Here is a 24183-nt window from a genome sequence, read left to right on the forward strand (position 1 = left end):
AGTGACAGAGCTTTTTACTGTGTTCTGGGAGTATAATTATAATGATGTTGACTCCTTATTTTTGCTTAACGTTCCTTTTTACTGTTAATATTCTTTTGCAATTCCATATGAAATTTAGGACTTCTCCATTCCTGTGCAAAAAAAAATGTCCTTTATATTTTGGTAGAGAATGCACTAAGTGCATGTATTGCTTTAAGTGGTATGGATTTTAATAGTATTAATATTTTTGAATGGTGAGCATTCAAATTTATATATGTGATCTAAAATTTCTTTATTCTCTGTTTATGGTTTTCAGTGTCTAGCTCTTTCACTATCTCTTGGTTCTTATTTGTAAATATTTTATTATTTTTATGTTTTTGCAATTAGAATTGTTCTTTTATTCTTTTTGTATAAGTTAGTGTTTATATATATTACACATAATATGCATATATATGTATGTACATATGTATATGTAGCATATGTGCAAAGTTATTTTTATTTTGGTCTGATATTCTGAACTGTAATGAATTTACTACTTATGATAAAATTCATATTAATAGCTGAAATGGAAAAAATCCTTTCTGGATAGAAAAAATTGCCTCTTAAAAAATGAAGTTGAAATCAAACATGGTGGTCTATCTCTACACTCCCAGTGCTTAGGTGGCCTATGTAAAAGATTGTGAGCTCTACTAGTCTGACATACATGATACAAACCCATCTCAGATAAAAAAAATACCTTTGACACAAAAGAGAGAAGATAGTATCCTACTTTCTGATTAAATATAGACACGTTGGCCAACTTCCATACAGGATTAGTATCAGGGAAAAAAATTTTGGATCTAGAAGACCCATTCCACTAATCTCACTCTGTAAAGCTTACAGAACTTCATGATAGGTGTGTTCACAGCTGTAATTCTAGCACTAGGGAGGTAGAACTAGGGTGATAGTGAGTTTGAAGCCAATTTAGGCTACAAGGAGAGACTATCTCAAAACTCAAACAAAACAGAGCAGTCTAAACAGGAAGGAAGGAAAGAAGGAAGAAATGAGGGAATGAAGGGACGGAGGGAGGGAGGGAGGGAGGGAGGAGGAAATTGATTGATTAAACTAAAAATCAAAGATCTTTACATCTGTATTTTAAATACCACCTATTTTGTCTTCCCAACTCTATCTGGAAGGATAACCATTAATTTATTACCAACATTTACCCTTTAATTACCAGCTATGATGTATTTTATCCCTTTACAATAAACATGTAGGATTAAGGCAGGGCAAAAATTAAACAGGGGGATTAGAGGAGCAATAGAACTTCTCTGATATAAATGTCCCACTTGAAGAGGAAGACCTTGATGAAATGTCAGAAAAGATGGGTGTTTCTGTTGACTATGGTGGAGTTGAGAAAGAAGAACACAGTAATTCAGTGGGAAACACATGTAAGACAGGCAGGGCTATGGCTTTTGTTCTGCTGGGTTCTGCTCGATCTGCATCTCTGCAGCAAATTCACCCGTTTTTATCTCTGTAAAGCAGAAAAGTGATAGTATGTTGAATCAGATGTAAATAGACACTTGTTTCTCCTACCCGCCTTCCTTCTCCTCCCTCCCTGTTTACCACTTTGGCTATTTAACTTGCCAGAACTAAGGGAGACATGTACAAAAACGATAAGTTTCTTTTAATCGTGAGTCAGCTTACATGTAGCTATTCTGTGTTATCATTTTGTTTTTTTGGATGATCGTGTATTTAGTGAAACAATTGACCAGAAAAAAAATGGGAGATTCTAAAAACAAGTAAATGTATGAATGGGTTTTTTAAGTAAAGTAAATTTATTTCATTTAAGATCTCTAAGTGTATGTTTGAGACAGAGCTTGGATATAGTATTGGTAAATGACTGTTCTGAATCAGGAGACAGAATCTGAATTCAAGCATGGTTGGAAAATTTAGTTTCTGGCTTCTTGAATATGAGGAAGGTGAGCGAGAATATAAATTTAGAGGTTCAGAAAGCAGTTGTGACTGAAGATATTTATTTTAAGTAATTGTTTTGGCAGATGTTAAATAGCTTCTAACTTCTAGAAAACCAGTTTAATTAATTGATATTTATACACAGTAGGTCTTAAAAATCTATTATATCGGTAAACTTTTTTGGATACATTTTTGTTTGTTTCTTAACATTCATTGAATAATTCTCTACTGTCAAATCTCTTTGTCTTCGAATTTCTACATATACTCAATACTTTCAGTTCACACTCAGATCCTAATGCATTAAACAGCGTATTTTAGGGAAAAATGATCCATCACAGAGGAGAAAGAAACCATTAAAACACCTATCAGTTAATATGACCTTTTTGAATTTTGTATGTAAGGGTTAGTACTTATTATCTACTTAAAACTTATGAATTATTTGAAATCTTCCCTGAGCCACATTCATGAAGTAAGATATAAAAATCACAAAATATCAAGACAATTATCTAATCACAAACATTTAATTTGCCGAAAAGCACAAAGATGGGAATAGAAGAATTAAATGAAAGAAGAGGTTGGAATTTACACGGAAAACGTAGACAAGACGTAGAAAATTAATTAATAATTTACTAATTTATTATTCAATACTACTTTTCATTTTGTCTTTTGTCAGACATCTTCAACTTTTTATGTTCCCGTTTAGAGGGACAAACAAGTTATATAATGCTCATTTGATTCTTAATGCTCTGAAGCGTGAGGCACGTCAGAATCCCACTTGCTACCGTCAGGAATATGTAAACTCCTTTCAGAACTGAGTTTTGAATTCTTGCCTCTTCCTGTTTGCAGCTGAAGTACATTGGGCTCCCCACACCCATCACCACACACTTGTGTGGCTCACCAGTCAGTTACAATGACTGTTCCTGAGTTTCTCAACTGCTTGGTTCTTTTTGTAGGTAAAGATCATCTATTCCCTCTCATTAAACCATTTCTTGGTTTCTCATTGAAATACTCATCATATTTTTATTGTTTTATTTGTAAATGTCTTTTCAGAATAAAAAAGTGTATTCCATGTATTACACATATAAAATAAGAATCATTCCTTCCAATGTCAAGGAAACAATGCACATATCCTCGTCCTACTGTTCTAGATACTGCACACACTTTTGTGTGCTGCAAAGGACGGTGTGTGAAACAAGCGTAGCAGTTCCGAGGAGGTCTACCCCAAATCTCAAATTTACTTCCTGATGATGACTGCTGTCCAACAAACTGCTGATTATGTGTGTACATTAGCATTTGAAAACAGTACCTTAAGGGTTGTACTTCTGAACACACCAACTTCTAAAGTGAAACACTGTGAGATTAAACAGAAATCAGTGAGATTGGTGTGTTTAGGGTGGTATGGCCCCAGACTTGATTAAATAGATCAATGTTTGTTACTTAGACGTTTTGCTGCTCGCTGAGCAAGTGAAAATGAACAATAATTTGTGGAAACTCTTGAATTTTCTAATATAAGGCAGACTTATGTTTTTACAAAACATATATCAAACTGAGTGATACCAGACTTCATCTCAATAGAGCAAAGAATATTTTCCAAAACCAGTTAGTGTCTTAATGCCATTTTTTAAAATTTAATAATCTTCATATTTTAATTGTTTTCATAGGAATATTTTCTTCATTAATTAGTTTATTCACTTTACATCCCAACTGCAGCTCCCTCTCACAAGCCTTTTACCCCTATCGCCTTCCCTTTTCCTTGGAAAAGGTGAAGTCTGCCATGGGTACCAACCACCCTGACACATTAGGTTTCAGCAGGACTAGGTGCATTCTCTCTCACTGAGGCCAGACAAGGAAGACCAGCTAGGGAAAGGGAATCCAAAGGTAGGCAACAGGGTCAGAGACAGCCCTGGCTCCAAATGTTAGGGGACCCACAGGAAGACCAAGTTGCATATGTCCTACAAATTGTAGGGGGCCTAGGTCCAGGCCCTGCATGCTCACTGGTTGGTGATTGAGTACCTGTGAACCCCCAGTTGGCTCAGGTTAGTTGACTCAGTAGGTCTTCTTGTGGTGTCCTAGATCTCTCTGCCTCCCTTAATCCTATTCCCAATTCTTCCACAAGATTCCTAGAACTCTGCCTAATGTTTGCCTGCCAACCTCTGCATCTGTTTCTATTGGCTGCTGGATAAAGTCTCCCAGGAGACTGTTATGCTGGGCTCCTGTCTGCAAGCACAGCAGAGTATCATTAATAGTATCAAAGGTTGACTCTCTTACATGGGATGGGTTTCACGTCAAGCCAGCCATTGGTTGGCCATTCCCCCAATCTCTGTACCATCTTTATCCCTGAGCATCTTGTAGGCAGGAAAAATTTTGGGTTACAGGTTTTGTGGGTGGATTGATGTCCCCTTCTTCTGGAAGTTCTACCTGGCTATAGGAGGTGTCCACTTCAGTCTCCACAACCCCAGCTGCTAGGAGTCTCAGCTGCAATTACCACCACAGACTTCTGGGAGCCTCCCCTGCCCCAGGTCTCTGGTTTGTCCCAAATATGCCCTCTATTAATTTCTGTTCTTTCTCCTTACCCTCTTCTGCTCCCTCCCCACACCTGATCCCTATCCCAGTCTCCTTCCTCACCCCACTGTCCAACCCAGTTCCCTCTTTCCATTCACCTCCAATATTTATTTTATCTCCTCTTCTGAGTGAGAGTCAAGTATCCACCTTATAGCTGTAAGAATGGTTAAGATCTAAAACTAAGGTGATAGCACACGCTGGTGAGGATGTGGCATGCACTCCTCCATTGCTGGTGGGATTGTAAACTTGTGCAACCACTTTGGAAATCACTTTGGTGGTTTCTCAGAAAATTGGGAATAGTTCTACCTCAACATCTAGCTATACTACTCTTAGGTATATATCGAAAAGATTCCCCACCATAACACAAGGAACATGTTCAAATATGTTCATAGCAGCTTTGCTTATAATAGCCCAAAACTGGAAACAACCTAGATGTCCCTCAACTGAAGAATGTATAAAGAAAATGTGGTAAGTCTACGTAATGAAATGCTATTCAGCTATTAAAAATACAGACATCATTTAATTTGCAGACAAATGGATGGAGCTAGAGGGAGGTAACCCAGACCCAGAAAGATATGCATGGTATGTCCTCACATACAAGTAGACATTAGTCACAAGTACAGAATAACCATACTTCAGTCCAGAGACCCAAGGAAACTAAGAAAGAGGGACCATTGGAGAATGCTTGAATCTCACTCCGAAGGGAATATTTTTTCAAAAGGAAGAATTTGTTGTTTCAATAATCTACTTTTCGTTCAAAAAAGTTATCCATTCATCTCAGTGGTTTTTAATGAAACACATAAAACTGAACTCACGGTGAACGTATTTTGGGGATTTTGTGTCCTCTTCTTAAAGTATGTGTAAGAAAGTATATGAAGAAAGATGGCCTTGTGTTCAGCCTTCCCTTCACTCCTGTATGTTTTCTGAGCATGCAGAGAATTTATCTCAAGTTTGTGAAAACGTGTTACTTGGTTTACTAGCTCCAAAACAAGGATGGGAGGAAATGGAAGATTACAAGTAGACTTCAGAGTTGTAACTGGAGGCTTGTCAATGAGTACATATAGGAGAAACACACTCAGACAGCATTTGAGCGAGAAAGAGGGACTGCCATCAGAAGCCTGACAAGGGTTTCATCAGAGACCCGTGAGTTGGTTTGCCAGAGGCATGGAGGTGGAGTGACTTGAAGAACAATCAGGAGGTTTACTCTCTTGCATCTGAGGTCTTCTGCTTCTCTGCAACTATCAGACATGCTTGGCACATACTTGAAGTAGTGACTTGATTTGAAACACAGCAAAGAGAATTGTTAAACATCTTGTTAGTTAAAACTCTATAAAATAACAATCCCTGTAAAAAAGTTTCTGCCCAGAAATATGTGGTAAATCAGGATTAATAATGTGGGGCCCATGATTTCTAGTTGCAATGAGTATGAGCATAATTTATTTTTTCCATTAATTTATATATCCACTTTATATCTCAATCACAGCCCCCCTTTCCCTCCCAGTGCCCCCTCCAGCCCTTCCTGCTTCCCCTCTCCCCTTATCCTCTGAGGAAGAGATAATTTATTTTTTACTCTTTAGTGTACTATAGTGTTTTAAAATTTATTAGACTATGTATATACTGTGCACTTTCTGATTAACTTTTCAAAAGAAAGTTTAAATTTAACCAGAAGTGATCACGTCATATGACAAATAGACCCAAACTCAGAAGTCAAGCATCTGGCTTAGTGTCACAAAGCCAATAAACAACCAATATTGTCATTCCAAACGAATTATATATAACAGTTGTCCACAATACTCAGATTTCTCTGAGTCACCCATGTTTTACTTTGGGATTATATTTCTTAGCCCTCATTCTGTTTTTTACCCTTTTTATTGCTGAATTTTTCCCTGAAAAGGGCAAGTTGCTTTTAACAGATTAAGTTATTCCAAATATCTCTGCATTGGTTAAGTTTTCAGCATTTCATTGCAGATATTCTTACTATAATTGAACTTCCTGAGTTCTCTCAAGCAGGGCAGTCTATTTTCACACATTTATTAAAAAAATTAAAATTACTAAACAACTTCCTCCAAATTGCCAGTGTTAAGCATTTATTGAGTATTGCCCTCCTCGTCCTATTTCCATCCTATTGGAAATCTATGTGTCATTGTGTCAAATGCTCATCAAGTTTCACTGGAAGGAAGTCTCTCATCTTTGGGTATAGAGATAGAAGTATAAGAAGATAAGGTCATCCCATGAGTCTGTATCTAAGTCACTTCATAAATGAGAGTTTTGTGGGCTATTAGTTTCTCTTCGAGTCCTATGCTGATTCATCCTTTGGAAAATATAATTCTATTGCTACCTCAGAGTTTACTCATAGATCGTGAAATTGAGCTATTTAAAATGTTTTCTTTCTCTGAAATTTCTTTTGTAGTATAAGGAAAGTTTAAATAGTGCAAGGTTAAAGACTTTGGCAATGCTCAAAAATAGCTACATTGTGTTAGCAAGATATATGTTATTTCCCTAGAGGCTAAAACTGTTTAAAATATGAAATGAAATAGAGTTAGTCCTGTGGAGCCAGGGAAATAGCAACAAGCCTTTTAAATGATATTTTAAAAACACTGCCCTCAGCATTCCTATTTTTTCATCACTCTAATGACTTGGGCTTCCTTGCGAGGTGTTGTATAAGGGTCAATCTGCCTCTGAAAGCTGCAAGCATGAGTTGGGTCATGTGCCTCTGCACTTTGCATACTAAGGTGATTGATGGGAGTTAGAAACTGGCTTTGACACAATGTGATAGAATTAGTAGAATACCGTTAGTCTTTGCTTTGATCTACAGCTTTGAATTTGTCATTTAATCTTCATAATTTATCTTTGGGGATTTGGGAACTGGGAAAAGAATCCATGGTGGGAAAGGAAGATGGTTATTATGCTCTATTACAAGTTTTGCCATCATATTAAGAATATTAGTTATAAGAAGGGTTCTATTTAGACCTTTTGCAAATTATTAACTCACAATCATAGAACTTTATAAGGCCTGAGATAATAGACCTTAAATTTTATTCAGTTAATTATTAAAAGGCTTATGATTCAGAAGTCTCTGACTGTATGTCCTTAGGTGAAAAGAAGTATTTCTAGGTAAGTTTCCTTGTGTCCAAATACAATCTCTGCTTCAGAAGTGATCTTTGCTGTTAGGTTAGGATGATTCCTCTGGACCAAGGGCAATGTGGCATTGTTATCTACAATGTGAAGGGTGCATTCAGAGCTATCCTGGGCTATGCACATCCTGTGAGCCATGGTTGCACACCCCTATGAATCTGAACCTTTCTTTATGTAGGAAAACATGTATGCTGGCTAGGTGTTTTCTATAAATAGCATCATGCCATATATTGCTGACTATCTTTCAAGGAAGTACTCCTTACACTGCATTTTCCATTTCACAACTCTAGTTAAAACTAGTTCTATCCCACTACTTCTATCTCAAGCAAAATTGCTCAGGAGATGAATGTTTTCCTTGTCCCCTGTCACTTTGCTCATTATCTCAGACATCAGTCCCCATGGTTCAGTTCTTCTCTCCCAGCACCAACAGTACCTCTTCTCTCACATCTTTTATACTTAATCAGTGGATCGCTCATAGCAATTGTATATGAATCCTTGGTACCAAGTGCAAAGCAAAGATTTTTTTTCCTGTTAAAAGTTCTAGTACCAGCAAGGCAATGGGGAAGGTGGTGGAATATTTTAGGGCACAGGCTATGCCTCTTTGCCCTCAGGAATCACTCACTGAGTTTGAAGCCAGATCCAGCACGGGAAACTTTTCCCATTAATTTATTTATTCACTTTACATCCTGATCACTGCCCTCCTACCTGATCCCCCCAACAGTCTGTTTCTCCCACTCCCTCCCATTCTCCTCTGAATATTGACTCCAGGTATCCCCCCAACCCTGGCACATAAAATGTCTGCAAGGCCTGGAATATCTTCTCCCACTGAGACCAGACAAGGCAGATGTTTTGAACAGAAAGCATGCAATTTTGGACTATGTCTCCCATTTAACGATGGAGCCACTTGTCAGAGTTCCAATTTAGGAGCTGGAGTTCTGGGCTTACCTTGTTAGCCAGAATGAGGCTAAGTGAAGAGGTATATCCATCTCTGATGTAGAACATAAAGGGAAAAAGTAGTTGTGAGAATATATACAAACACACATGACTGCTACTCTTGTATCGTTGTAATGGCTGAAAGGCAGGCATACAGTCCAGTGTTCACAAAAGGGTCAGAAGGCACTGAGAAGGGAAGAAGCCACTGCACTACAGCATCATCACACACCAAGCAAAGAACTTCTGCGTCCCCTACCACTGGGTTCTTGGACTCTCTGCTGTAACTTTTAACTTTACTTTTTTGTTATAGTTTGTGAGTTGTTTAAATTTATATGTATGTCTGTGCACATGAGTGCAGATGCCCCTGGAGTCCAGAAAAGGTGACAGGTCTCTTGAAGGTAGAATTACAGATGGTTCTGAGCTTCTTGACATAGTCATTGGGGGATCAAGCTCAGGCCCCCTGCGAGAACAGTATGTGCTCTTACAACGGTGCTAACTCTTCAGTTTCTTCCACGGTCATTTTCCATTCCAAACATAAAAAATTGTTGCTATCAAAATATACCTTGAGTTTTTAAATTCACCAGTCAGGGACTGCTTTATGCCTTAAAAACTAGAGATACAGTTATGTGCCCCAAATCCAATGCTGGCCATTTATCTACTTCCTGTTTAAAAACTTACTGGGTTTAATAAGGTGTGAAAATACTCATTTTTATGGGCAAGACCATTGAACTTCACTGTTGCCTATTGAAATAGCTATTCTAGAATTCACAGTAAGGGAAACATAACTGCAGAGCCTGTTTACTTTTTGTTTATTTTTTATTTATTTTTTTGCTCTTCTCTCCAGCTCCCTTCTCTGTTCTTTGTCAACATTGAATAGATTATTTTTAAGAAGTTTTGCATAGTGGCTTGGAATCTGAGTCTTCGTGTCATATTAAAAACTTAGAATATAAGCTATAAAAGCATCCATGCTTTGCAAATGTAATTTGCTATTTTGGAAATTTTACCAGCCCACACTCAAATACTGCTGATAGAAATTTCCTTCTTACCAAAACATTTACTAGGTAAAACAATGATTCATATGGAAAAGCCACGTAGAGGCAGAAGATGTTATGGAGGTACAAAGATTGCCTGGCAAATGTAGGCCTTGGGCTCCATCCTCAGCACCACAGAAAAAGAAACAGAGAAAAGCCACTCTAATGATCATTCCTGTACACTGTTCTGAAACCCTTAGTTATGAGTTCCTTTGATGGATCACATAATGCAATGCTGTGTGGCTAATACATTGAAAGATTTCAGAAGAGGAATTAGAATTTTCTTTTCCTGGCTCTTCAGTTGTCAGATCATTTTCAAAAGAATACAACATTCTGTCAGAGTTTGGATTACTAGCATATTTTGGTGGTTGCAGAATTAATTTTCTTGCTTCACATAACTTTCCTGATAAGTAAGACATCTGTAGGCTGGTAATATATATGCATGTTTTACATTAAATTTAATAAAACATAGGAATTCCAGAGTGACTATCTTGAAACGTTAGCTCATCGAAGCCAAATTTATTGTTATAAGCTAAGATTGATTTAGTATTTAGTTTCTTGCCTCAATTCTATTTTGTTTTAGGAGTTTGCTATTTTGCAGATTATATAAAGAAAATGCCCCCTACCAATGGGCAAAGAGACACTTTGTTGGTAGTGGTGTTCTTAGTCAGGGGCAGAACAGATGGCAGTCCTTTGTTTAATCTAGCCTGAGACATGGTTTGGTAGCCAAATCTATTTTATTCCTAGGACTCATACAAATCAAATCAAATCAAGTCCAGACAGTGCAGAGTAGGAGGAAGATTGACAAAGACCTGTGGACTATTCTGCCACCCACAGAGCCTGCCCTTCAGTGCACCACACAGGTGGGCCATAGACACCTGCTTTCTGACACTGCTTGACATACAGAATAAATGAAGGATATCACTCAGGAGCCTGCCATCTGTAAGTCCAGCCTGCAGCTGGAGCCACCACAGTGTGCAAGTATATGGTGGTCAGATGGGAAGGAAAGAGAAACAGAGCAGCTTGAGCATCATGAAGACAGATGGAACTGGAGACTAAAGGGCAGAGAGGAAGAGACAATTGTGAGTGGCCAGTCCTGCCACCTGGGTCATGGTGAGGTCCTAGCCTGTGATGCTGCCTGGGGCTATCTCTAAGTCCATGACTCTGCAGTAGCCGGGGTCAGTGTCAGTATCCCCAGATCATATTACTATAGAGAACATGGGGATTTCCCTGGTTGGGGTAGCTACTGGGGACCACCTGGTTGCCCAAGGGTTATGCATAATTGGTCTTGCTCCTCACTGGATATGGCACTCTGGAGAGTTAACCCCATTTTTCACCACTGGCAGAGCTCATGAGAACTAGTTCTGCCATGCCCTTGGGAGAGTGGACCCTGTTAGATACAATTATGTGTAGAAACTAAATATTAGGAAGTCTACTTGAAAACAACTTTGGCCTTTTGGATTTTGACTGTAGGCTAAATATTTACACAACTAAGGTGTGTTATAGGGATTATACTGCATCATTGAGATTACAGGTCTTTATACAGCTCACACTGAGACTTTGTTTAACCATCCATAGTAATCCAGTATGTATCTGTAAAATGACTTAGGGCACTGGTGGCTTATATCTTAGAAATAGAGAAAAGATCTGTGTCAGTTACAGTTTCTCAAATTATAGGCATCTTCAAGGTATTGTTCTTAGCTTCTTAGATGACTCAGTAACTCAGGTTGCAGAGAATGAAATTCCATGAAGTCCCCAATACCATTGCCAGGCCTGTCACCCCATTATAATCAGATGTCCCTTGTCTGTCAGCTGTTCACCCACCTGAACACTAGCTAGATTTCATTTATTTACTTAATTTTCCCCAGAAGAAGAATGCTGTTCTCAGAGATGAGGCATTTTTACAGTAGCATAAATCCTCTCTGCCTGGAAATTAAGTTAACAATGACATTCTCAATTTGTCTTTTAGAGCATCAGGGCATCTGGCCTCATCTTGTTGGAAACAATACTCTTTGGCTCTCTGCTTCTTTACTTTCCGGTAAGTGATGTCCTGCTTTTTTAAAACCAGTCATCTGTTTTGATTGTTCATATTTTATATTTATAGCATATTGACAAAAAGTGGATAGATATTTAAATCTCACTCATACAATTTCAATGACCTTAGAGACTTATGAACCATTTCAATATCTTTTCTTCTAAATTAATTGTACTTTTCTTCCTAATTTTGTGAGGAAGTTTAAATATTCAGGTAATGTAGGATATAAGGGTCCTATTTAATATACATGTTTAACATAAAAGTGTAATTTTACTTTCATTCTTCCTGCTCCATTAAATAAATCAGAACTGTAAACATAGCAACAAAGTAATGCTAGAAATTTCCCTGTGAACAATTATAAAGAAAAATAAATTCAATGAAATATATATATATATATATATATATATATATATATATATATATGTTACTGCTCTTAATAATCCTAGCAGACTCATTTTACCATAGTAATACTGTGCCTGTGATATAAATACCAATTAATAATTCAGTTCAAGCATTGCTGTTCTGAGGTTATCAGGGATAAGCCCGAGGGTAATTTCTGGGAATACTCTTGACTTCTTACTTAAAGAAGCTATGGTTTACAGGAAATAATGAGTCAGTACAGATCTCTGTGACACAGTATGACAAAGACTCAGAACGTGTTGCCATAGGGGCACTTAAGAAAGAATCATAACCAAATCTAGAGAAGGCGATATCAAATAGAGCTTCCAAGATCTGAAAACTGAGCTGCATTGGAGAAAAAGCATTGGACTCACATCATGCTCTTTCCTTCTTGTTCTTATTGCAATTCCCTCTCGGGTTTCTCTATGTGTTGTCTCTCTCACTGTAATAGCCAAGAGTCTTGGGATTCCATCCACAGAGTATTTCTTTATGACACTATCACTGGCTGTCTAAACTAGCAATACAGTTCAAAGTACTGTTGCTTATGTGTAGCAGTATTATATGTGTGTATGCCACAGCATCTGTAGCTCCAGAATATGACTGTTCCCATGAACTCCAAATTCATATTCAGTTGCTTACTTTATCCTCCTCTGGAATCACAAGAAAATTTCCCACCTGAGGTTCTAATGTTTCCTAAAGTCCAGTTTCTTCACTCTCCACCCAAGGCTACTTGATCCTTTGTTACTGGAGTCAAAACCCTGTGAGTGGCACTTGACACCTCTTCTCTCATGTTAGCCAGACAGCCAACCTTTGAAAATACAGCAGCAACACAACTACTCTCTCCCTTGCTGACTGTTACAACCCTGATCATTCCTGGATTATTACAACAATCAATTAGCTTCTGCCCCTTACACTCTACTTTTAAACATTAGCCACTTTTAACACTAAAGTTAGGCTAGCCATCTTAACAACCTCAAAACTTATAAAATGTACACCAGTGAAAGCAAAATCCTTACGATAAATTAGAAAGCCAAATGTCCTGAGGTTTATGCTTGCTCCATTACTTTTCCATTCCTTTCCTGTCAGTCAGCTTAGATCAAGTGTTCTTGATCTCTTTAGGTCTAGAATTACATTCTTTATTCTCTCTAAAGTTCCAAATGTATCCAGATATAATCTATGCAGTGATCAGAATGTCCCTCCCAGATTTGTGTTTTAGCAGCCCCCTCCCCAGGGGACTGTGATGGGAGGTGGAACCTTCTCAAAGATGCTTCTGTCCAAAGGGCTGTGCTCTAATACTTGGATTAAAGCAGTTATAAAAGGAGTTAAATAGAAAAATGTCATTCCTTCTGCCCTTCTGTCTTCTACTTCTGAGATTTCCATCGCTGTGATAAACATTATCAAAACAGCTTGGGGAAGAGAGAACTTTATTCATTTATACATGTACACCACAGTCTGTCATGGAAGGAAGTCAAGGCAGGGACCTAGAAGCAAGAACTGATGTGACAGTCATAGAAGAATGTTGTTTATTGGTTTGTTCTTTTTTTCCCTCTTTCTTTTCTTCCATTTTTTTTACACACACACACACACTATACATATTCTATAAAAATGATTACATACATATGTATGATATATAAAATATATTAAAATTGCTTTTACAAAGGAAATAAAGTTAGGAGGAGGGGATGGACAGTGTATCCTATAGGAGTTAGAGGAGGAGCGGGTGGTAAATATGATCAACATATACTGTACACATTAATTAAATTCTCTTTTTAAAACATACACTTTATTTTAAAAACTTGCAAACACACAAACGTCACATCAAGATTAATCAGACTGAAAGTTCACACAACTTAATGAACTTAAATATCATTTTTTCTTCCATTTTTATTAAATTGGGTATTTCTTATTTACATTTCAAATGTTATTCCCTTTCCTGGTTTCCTGTCCATCAGCCCCCTAACCCCTCCCCCTTCCCTTCTAGATGGGTGTTTCCCCTCCCCATGCACCCCCCATACTACCCCCCAACAATCCCCTACACTGGGGATCCAGCCTTGGCAGGACCAAGGGCTTCCTCTTCCCCTGGTGCCCCAACAAGGCTATTCACTGCTACCTATGCAGATGGAGCCCAGGATCAGTCCATGTATAGTCTTTGGGTAGAGGTTTAGTCCCTGGAATATCTGGTTGGTTGGCATTGTTGTTCTTATGACTCAGTTCCTTTGAGATACTGTAGTAAAACACCTGAGACTGGGTGATTTGCGAAGAAAATATGGTAGATGTGCTAGCTAGTGCTGGGTCAACTTGGCTTGTTCTTAATGGCTTGATCAGCTTGCTTTCTTACATTGTCTAGGACCATCATTCTAAGGATGGCACCTAGGGAAGGCCCACGATGGGCTGTGCCCTCTCTCAAAAATCAGTAATCAAGAAAAGGCCTGAAAGGCTTGCCTACAAGTCAACCAATGAGGGCATTTTTCTCAGTTGAGGTTCTTTCTTCCCAAATGACTCTAGTTGACACAGCACTAGCTAGTACATCTACCATATTTTCTTTGCAAATCACCCAGTCTCAGGTATTTTACCATAGTATCTCAAAGGAAAATCAGATTTTATTTTCCCATAGAAATAATCTACATTAATGTTTCTAACTCACACATAAAGCAAATTAATAAAGAAGTAGTGTAGAGTTTAAAGCTTGGGTCTTTTTCATTTGTTGATTCTGCCTCTGTAAGTAATATGCTTTGCACCCTGATATTTAATCTCCTCCATATCAGGCAGATATTTGAACAGAATCACAGAATGGCCTAATACGTCAATGAAAGATTTAAAATGACCTGAGTAATCTGAAGAATTATCTTAATAATATAAAAATATTTTACATTATCTGTTTTTGTTTGTTTTTTTCATGAACCTGTGCTATGTTTATTTTTTTATTTATTTTTATTTTTTTATTTTTTTATTAACTTGAGTATTTCTTATTTACATTTCGAATGTTATTCCCTTTCCCGGTTTCCAGGCAAACATCCCCCTAATCCCTCCCCCTCCCCTTCTTTATGGGTGTTCCCCTCCCCACCCTCCCCCCATTGCCGCCCTCCCCCCAACAATCACGTTCACTGGGGGTTCAGTCTTAGCAGGACAAAGGGCTTCCCCTTCTACTGATGATCTTACTAGGATATTGATTGCTACCTATGAGGTCAGAGTCCAGGGTCAGTCCATGTACAGTCTTTAGGTAGTGGCTTAGTCCCTGGAAGCTCTAGCTGCTTGGCATTGTTGTTCATAAGGGGTCTCGAGCCCCTTCAAGCTCTCCCAGTTCTTTCTCTGATTCCTTCAATGGGGGTCCTATTCTCAGTTCAGTGGTTTGCTGCTGGCATTCGCCTCTGTATTTGCTGTATTCTGGCTGTGTCTCTCAGGAGAGATCTACATCTGGCTCCTGTCGGCCTGCACTTCTTTGCTTCATCGATCTTGTCTAATTGGGTGGCTGTATATGTATGGGCCACATGTGGGGCAGGCTCTGAATGGGTGTTCCTTCTGTCTCTGTTTTAATCTTTGCCTCTCTATTCCCTGCCAAGGGTATTCTTGTTCCCCCTTTTAAAGAAGGAGTGAAGCATTCACATTTTGATCATCCGTCTTGAGTTTCATATGTTCTATGCATCTAGGGTAATTCAAGCATTTGGGCTAATAGCCACTTATCAATGAGTGAACCTGTGCTATGTTTAAACCCATTATCTATCCAGTCATTAACAGATCTTTAAAACCATCAGTTTTAAGCAGTTCTAATGCTACCACATCAATGTTCTTAAAAGAAAAGTTAAAACTCCTGTCCTGGCTTCTGATGTGGTTTTGCTTGCCTCTACGGTTTCACCACACAGTATTTCCTCCTTCCCTTCTGACCCCCAGCTATATGACCTTCTTTTTGTTCTCAAATCAGTGCAACCCCTCCCGTCTACTGTAGACTTTTTCCTTTGCCATGGATTGCAAAGATTCAACTTAGCAGGAGGAAACCAAGAACAATGGCTCACGTGTTATTTGCTTTTAGTGTCTTCAATTAGGCAAAAAGCCTTGGAAATGTCAATCTGTAATTTGAACAAAAGTTTGGCTCCTGTTTTACTCAGAAGATATATGCTTATTTAGGTGGTCATATTTCTGAGCAACACCTATAATCTCTAGAAGAATTGCGAAGCCTGTAATTGAGAAGAAATGTTATAGAAAAATAGAACATTTGAATTAACAATGTCTGGTTAAATATTTAACAGTTATTTGGGATGCTTTAATTGAGTAGAACCCATATCTGAAAGTCATTTGATAGTCTTATATCCACGGTGACATTAGGTACAGATAGTAGGGGAGACCCTTGATAGTTAAAAGTATAAAGGCAGGACGTCTCCATAAGCTGCCATAAGAAGGGAGATTTACCATGCAAATTCTTCACCAGCATGGCTCGCCCTGCTGGCTTTATCCTTACCTGCCTATTTCACCTTTTATAGCCTAGTTCTTTTTGTAACTCCTTAAGATCCAGTGTGTGTTCTATATCTCCATGCTTGAGTTAATGCCTACTCTAATTTTCTTTCTGTTACTGTGTTGAAACACTGACCAACACTATGTTGGGGAGAAAATTGTTTGTTTGGCTTACAGATTATAGGCTGTCACAGAGGGCAGCCAAGGCAGGAACTTCAGGCAGGGACTTTGAAGTAAGAGCAAGGCAGAGTCCTTAGGGGAATGCTGCTTACTGGCTTGCTTCCTCTGGGCTGCATAGCTACCTTTCTAATCGAGCTCAGACCCACCCACGAATAGTACCACAGATAGTGGTGTGTGCCCTCCTACATCAATTCACAATCAAGAAAATGCTCCCACAGACTTGCCTTCAGGCCAGTTTGAGGAGGCAACTTTTCAACCAAGGTTTTCCTAGGTGTGTCAAGTTGATAACTGCGGTGAACTATGACATTGTCCATGTTCTGAAGACAGAAGGGGTCAAATTATTTAAGATAAATTAAACTAAGGAGTATAGTGTATGATTCTTAAGATAATGGATATTTAAATTCATTATTCATAAAGTATAGATAGGAGAATCATTTTACTTTACACAATAGATGAGGAAGTGCTATTTTGGTGATTGATAGTAAAGTTCTTTATGAGAGTGTATACATGTGTGGATATACATGATGAAACAGTCTTGACCAGGATAATCTTGTTACTGATGCAAGATGACCTGAGTTGCTTAGAATGTGCAGAAAAGAGGATTACAACATTTATATAGAGTTTTGCTGGTATTGAATTAAATGTTAAAATAATCAGATAAACAAAATGGAAATTGAAAGTTCACTATCTAAAAAGGGAAAAAGAAGCGTTTTAGGTATTAGAGTATTTTGGAATATTGTGACAGACTGCACCAATTGAGCATCCCTAATCTGAAAATCAAAAACCTTCAAGACTCTGAATTCAGAAAGCAAGTTTGAGTTGGGGATATTTAGACTGTGTAGTGTAAAGGTCAAATTGGCATAAATGTGACCAAAACCTCCCCTGCTTTTAAATACCTTGTGCACTCTCTGAGCTGCTGCTGTGGATATACCAGAACTGCTCATGAAATTTGCTGAGAATTAGAGCCTTTAAAAGTACACTCAGATAAAATAGACTTTCTAGGCCTGAGTTCTTCCACAGAAGCAGGCTGGGCTGCTCGCTGCTCTTCTGTATTATGCAATGAACTTTTTATTCTCTTCATGCTGCATATTGTTGTTCAGATTTGCAAGAATTAAGGTTATTTTTGCCATTTCTAAGCAATCTTGGACTACAGATGATTTCGTAACAATGCTTACATTGGGAAGTCCAAATTAGACATTATCATCATTGTGCAGACGAGGACAAACCGAAATCTGACTAAAGTTAGCATTGTTATAATTGGTAGCTCGGTCTGCTGCTTTTGAAGCCTTTTCTTACAGATTCTCAAAAGAACCTCATGGTTTGAAGCCCACACATTGTGAACAAATGATTTATCACCCATGATCACTTAAATACTTTTGTGTAGCTTATAAAAGAAGTAAACAGACTTTCAGGGGGAAAAAAACAACAACTATAGTGTATGTTTCTTTTTAAATTGCACCAAAAGACATTTTCAATTTATAACATTTATTCATAGTGTAAGCCTAGACGTTTGTTTTGCTTTGGCTAATACATCTATTTCAGTTGATAGCAGCTTCTTATCCTGTTGTGGGTTCCTTAATTAGTTTATGATCAATAAGGGGCAAAAATATGTGTGTCAATATGGTGCATATTTTAAGCTCCCCAATCTTACATAGAAGAATGATAAAATATTTGGCCTTGAAGAGAAATAAGATACATTACAGAATTTGCTCAAATCCTTAATTTTGCAAATGAAAAAGAAACTGAGAGATGTTGCCATGCATACGGCTGTCTCCAGCTACTTAACGACAAAGCCAAGAAGAGAACTCTCTCAACTTTCTATCCACCTCTTCACTAGTGATAACAAGATTCTGAACATTTGCAAGGAGTGGGGAGATCTATGCATCCTTCTTGGGCAGTAAATAAACCTTCACTACTTCATCTGCTGAAAATAGATGCTACCAAGGATAAAGCAGATACTGAGTTTTCATAGTTAGTGATTGGCTTGATACTCAATGTGAAATATCTTACAAGTATGAATGAACCATTGCCAGATTCTACAACCTCCAGGGACAGACCTGACTCGGGTGGGGTGGGACAGATATATGAATAGGAATCATCAAGCACAGGGAGAAGCAGAGGTTTGGTGTGGGGCGGGACAGATATATGCACAGGAATCACCAAGTGCAGGAGGAAGCAAAGGTTTGGTGGACTGGGTTGGCTGTGGGGGTAATGGTGGCACCCAGAAGCTTAGTGTTTATTATACAGAATTGAACAGAGAGCTGAGGTAATGAAGAAGGAGGCAGCTTTAGCTAATATCCACAGGAGCACTCTCTGTAGGGGAGCAGTCTTTAGGCCATAGACATCTTGGGGGAGAAAGTTCTGGTGGACATTTTCTGGACATTTTCTGCACACACTGTCTATTCATGCTTGGTCCCCTGATGAAGACTTTGGCATCCCTTCGATCCCAAGGCCAATGACATCACCATGCCTATGTCAACAACACACAACTACTCGAGTGGAAGTAGAATTCTTCCTCTCCGTACAGACCACAGAGATGAATCATCTGAAGTTTCTGATTTCCAATTGTTTTATCCTAAACATGGCAGTTTTCAGGTCAGCCTCATGTCTGGTGGGTTTAAAAAGCATAGAACTTATGACAGTTAGGAGATCATTTCTACTATGATAACCACAAACCGAACTAAAACTTGACTTGTTCTGGAACTCTGAATAAAGAAAGCCACCCGGAGCTTGTGACAGCCACATGCAGAGGAAAGCAAGAAGACATTGCTCCCAACACTTGACGGGAGGGAAAACAAAGGAGACAACAGCCATACTTTGTATTTAATTCCGTCATTTGTTCAGTAGAATGTTTATCCTTTTGATTTCCTAGTCCTGGGTCCACCCTCTTCTGTGATGGTTTCTGGTTCTGGGTCTTTATAGGGGAGAATGGTAGCAATCCAGTTCTGAAGAGTTCACTTCTACTGTGATGAGCACAGGTTGAAGATTCTAACATTATAGATGAGCTGGTGTTTGTTTAATTTTCACTTTTTTTACTCTTTGAGTATTTCCTATGTGAGCACAATGTATTTTGATCATCCCCATTCTCACTTGAGATACTTCCTTTCAGTTTAGTGTTTTTAAGCTGATCCATCTCATGTGAGACTTTTAGACCCATTTGGATTGATATGTTTTATGATGTATTTCGATGTCAACTTGCCATAAATTAGAATTCCTTGAGTAGAGAGCCTCACCTGAAGAATGATTGACATGGGACCCACCCAGACTGTGGTTGTCACCTTCTGGTAGTGTCACAGATAAAATGGGTATGTTAGAAGGATGACTGCTCTCAGTCCTTGGCCTTCCATCCTGCCACTAATTGCCGCTGCTGCTCCTCCTCCTGGTGGTGTTGGTGGTAGTGGTGGTGGGGGTGGATGACCACCATTAGCAGAACAAATCAGTATTCTCAAAGTTACATCTCAGATGTGGGGCTCTCCAAAGAATCTTCCAGGCTTTTGGTGCCAGATTTGGGACAATGGAGACACTCTGTTTTGTGGAGTGAGTAGCTATGGGTTGCTACCCGCAGTGACAGACATTATGGGTCTCCTCTGACTCCTGAGAGCCTCAAAAATGGAGTAACACTGGATTCTCAGCTTCTTGACTGTCCTTTAGCTGTTGTTACAACTTTAGAGATGACTTAATAAATTCTGATTTTATATATATATACATATATATATGCCATTGTATGTGTTCTTCTGAAGAACCCATATAACATTATAATAATTATACACTATTATTGTATATAATATTTTCCAGAGCAAATAAGAAAAAGCAATGGTGGGGGAAACAGAGGATCATTATCAACGGCTTGAAAGCATGGGGCCTGATGTCTCTTCACTTCTCAAAGCTTAGACTAATTCAGAAGCAGAAGCTGAAATATGAAGATTAAGCAGTATCTGAAGTCTGGATCTCTTCCCTCGAGGCAGATTCTTGTTGCTACCCTCAGTTCCCTCCATTGCTACACACCTCTGTTCAATTTCCTGACCCTTTGCACATCTCCTCCATCTCTTCCCAAACCTAATTCCGCTCTATTTTTCCCTCTCCCTCCTTTCTTCCTCCCAAGTCCCTCAAACCATCTACTTCCTTTGATTATTCTGTTTCCCCTTCTAAGTAGGACTGAAACATCCACTCTTTGGTCCCCCTTTCTCTTGAGCTTCATGTGTGCCACGAGTTATATCCTGGGTATTCCAAACTCTTTGCTCAATGAATACATACCATATGTGTTCTTTTGTGACTGAGTTACCTCACTTAGGATGATATTTTCTAGATCCAATCATTTGCCTGTGAATTTCATGAAGTCATTGTTTTTAATAACTGAGTAGCATTCCATTGTGTAGATGTACCACATTTTCTGTATCCATTCCTCTGTTGAAGGACATCTGGGTTGTTTCCAGTTTCTGGCTATTAGAAATATGGTTGCTCTGAACATAGTGAAGCTGTGTCCTTATTACATTTTGAAGCATCTTTTGGGTATATGTCCAAGAGTGGTATAGCTGGGTCCTCAGGTAGCACTATGCCCAATTTTCTGAGGAACCTCCAGACTGATTTCCAGAGTGGTTGTACCAGTCTGCAATCCCACCAACAATGGAGGAGTGCTCCTCTTTCTCCACATCCTCGCCAGCATCTGTTGTCACCTGAGTTTTTGATCTTAGCCATTCTGACTGGTGTGAGGTAGAAACTCAGGGTCCTTTTGATTTGCATTTCCCTGATGACTAAGGTGCTTCTTGGCCACTTGAGTTTCCTCAGTTGAGAATTGTCTGTTTAGCTCTGCTCCCCAATTTTAATAGGGCTAATTGATTCTCTGGAGTCAAACTTCTTGAGTTCTTTGTATATATTAGATATTAGCCCTCTATCAGATATAAGATTGATAAAGATCTTTCCCCAATTTGTTGGTTGCCATTTTGTCCTATTGACAGTGTCCTTTGCCTTACAGAAGCTTTGCAATTTTATGAGGTTCCATTTGTCGATTCTTTAACTTAGAGCATAAGTCATTGGTGTTCTGTTCAGGAAATTTTCCCCTCTGCCCATGTGTTCTAGGCTTTTCCCCCACTTTCTCTTCTGTTAGATTCAGTGTATCTGGTTTTGTGTGGAGGTCCCTCATCTACTTGGACTTGAGTTTTGTACAGGGAGATAAGATTGAATCAAGTTTCATTCTTTTACATGCTGGCTGCTAGCTGAACCAGCAACATTTGTTGAAAATGCTGTCTTTACTTTACATCCCACTAACTGCCTCCTCTCAGCCCCACCTCCCACATTCCTTCCCCCTTTCTCCTCTGGGTGGGGGATTTCTGTGTATTCCCCAACCCTGGCACTTTAAGTTTCTGCCAGTCTTAACTTTAAGTTAAGACTTCTACTGAGTCTAGACAAAGCAGCCCAGGTAGAAAAATATATCCCCTGTTCCAGTTGTTCATTTTGTCTCCTCCATGGGCTGCTTATAAAAGCAGAAGAAATGGTTATAGATATCCAAAAATGCAGTTCCATTTATCCACTTGGCTTGTGTTTATGTCTCTGTACAATGCACAGAGAGATCAGTTACCAACATGCAAGGTAGCAGAGCCACCAGGGTGTGTATTCTATGACAGAAAGCTAATAGTTAGGGTCCTGGATGGGTTAGAAATTAACAAACCATCACTGTCATATTTTAATTGAAAGACTTAAGCTGAAAGAGCCTCAAACAGTTGAAATTTGGAACCTCTGTTTTTAGTGAAAAACAATAGTATTGCGATCTTAGGACAAATATGAATTTGATTATATTACCTGTTATAAATACCTTTTTGGTTTTTTGAAATATAGTAATTATCATAAGCTTAGAACACATTGAGGAAAAAATACAAAGAAGAGGGGTTAAATAACTGATTCTCATTGCCTCAAATAAAATGCAAAGAGTACGTTCCTTCTAATGAAGAAGCGCAAAGGAAAGAGGAAAAACAGAGAAAGAGATAACATTGTGCCAGGAAAGCAAGAGTAGAGTGAAAGAAATTGAAATAAAATCAGAAACCTCATATTGTTCTAGATGGCAAGAACCAGTTCAAACACCATAAAGCAAACAGAGAGTAGAGGTGATGGGGTGTGGACTGGAGGGAACCACAACAGAAAACAGACAAGAACAGACATGCAAACCAGGGACCATAGACACAGAGGAAATGCAGATACAGGAAAATGAAGTTCCAAAGAAGGGGAAAAGTGATCCAATAAAATTATTGATGTAATTCTAAATATTTCAGGAATAAACAAAGCCTCAAATCTGGTATGAACTGGAAGCACTAACAAAGGTGTAGTACGCTGAGCTTACAGATACTGAGAGAGAAAGGGACTGGGAGAGGCATGAACTAGCATCCTGGCTCTACCTGATCGGGCGTTCCTATGGTGGTTTTCTTGCTAGGTTAGACTACATAGGTTACATCCTCTGTTGTCATGCTGTGATTCATAATGGACTTTGAAGTTACATCCTATTTCTAGTCTCTGCATCCCATGTAGGATGAATCCAGTAGATTCTTCTGTCTGTGTGGGGAGAAGTAGTTACCAGAAAGTTACTAGATGAGGCAAGCTTCTGTGTTGAGCATAGATGAGGCAAGCTTCTGTGTTGAGCATACTGGGGAACAAAGGAAGGCAGAGAGATGGAAACTGTGTGAAGGTGAGCCTTGGGTCTGTATATAAACATCAAACCTGTTCAACCTGCATGCTGAGACAGTGTCACAGAACTGTAGGGATTCCATCGTTCTTTAATAAGCACATTGGTAAATGTTCTGGTTTGAACTTCTCTCTCAGTGTCTGGTATACGCCTAGAAGGGTAATGGTTTTATTATATAGCATCACTGTGTTTAATTTTTTAAACTCTTAAACTGCTTTTTAAAGCAAATATCCCATTTTGCATCTCCACCAGCAATGATTCTCTCTACCCACACCCTCACCAACCTTCTCAATTTCTACTGTTTCAAAAAGTAATAACCATCTCAGTGGATGAGAAGAATGTAGTTCAGAGCACATCTAGAACCTAGCTCTTTCCTGGTCTCGTTATCATCCTTGTCTGAATCTCCTCCATCATGAGGAATTAGGTTGTCGCAATAAGCTTCTAACTAGTCTCAACTATTTTTATTCTTGGCTTCTTAGACTCTCTTCTAAAGGCAGAAGCTGGATGTCCGAGACAGATAGTATTCCTGCTGCTGAAACCCTATCACAGTCACCTCCTTACTCTATTCTGGTTCCCACTGTTCTGTTCTCAGGCCAGGCACTATACTCTGAGCCCTTGTGTGGTCTCTTCTTCCTGTCTATCATGTCCTGTCTAAAACATTACATAAAACCTACCTTACCTTTGATCTTTCAAAACCCACTGGCCCTCCACCTTTTGCCTTCTGTCACAATATCTCCTTCCTCTTCTTGGATCAGGCCTGCCTTATATGACCTGTGACCCTGGTGTGGGCTGTCTCAAGGAGAGCGCTCAGATCACAGATCTCCAGGAGAACTGCCTTGATTTTAAAAATATTTCATCAA

The 24183-nt window shown here is 38.8% G+C and overlaps 2 protein-coding genes and 1 non-coding gene across 5 annotated transcripts in view; 2 read left to right on the forward strand and 1 right to left on the reverse strand.

The window, feature by feature from the left end:
* Nucleotides 1-24183, reverse strand: part of Rps8l1 (ribosomal protein S8 like 1) — a 995681-nt gene that overhangs the window by 324825 nt on the left and 646673 nt on the right. The window lies entirely within an intron of this gene.
* Gpr158 (G protein-coupled receptor 158) overlaps nucleotides 1-24183 on the forward strand; it is a 466781-nt gene that overhangs the window by 306529 nt on the left and 136069 nt on the right. For all 3 annotated transcript variants that reach the window (XM_039095563.2, XM_039095564.2, NM_001170326.1), the window contains one exon: nucleotides 11563-11631. In XM_039095563.2, coding sequence (XP_038951491.1) covers nucleotides 11563-11631 — 69 coding nt within the window. The remainder of the gene's footprint in view (nucleotides 1-11562; nucleotides 11632-24183) is intronic.
* Nucleotides 10210-10349, forward strand: LOC120097986 (small nucleolar RNA SNORA48). The gene has a single exon (XR_005495939.1). It is a non-coding gene; the product is annotated as a small nucleolar RNA SNORA48 (small nucleolar RNA).

This window comes from Rattus norvegicus, chromosome 17 (genome assembly GCF_036323735.1).
Source record: "Rattus norvegicus strain BN/NHsdMcwi chromosome 17, GRCr8, whole genome shotgun sequence".
Taxonomy (NCBI): Eukaryota; Metazoa; Chordata; class Mammalia; order Rodentia; family Muridae; genus Rattus; species Rattus norvegicus.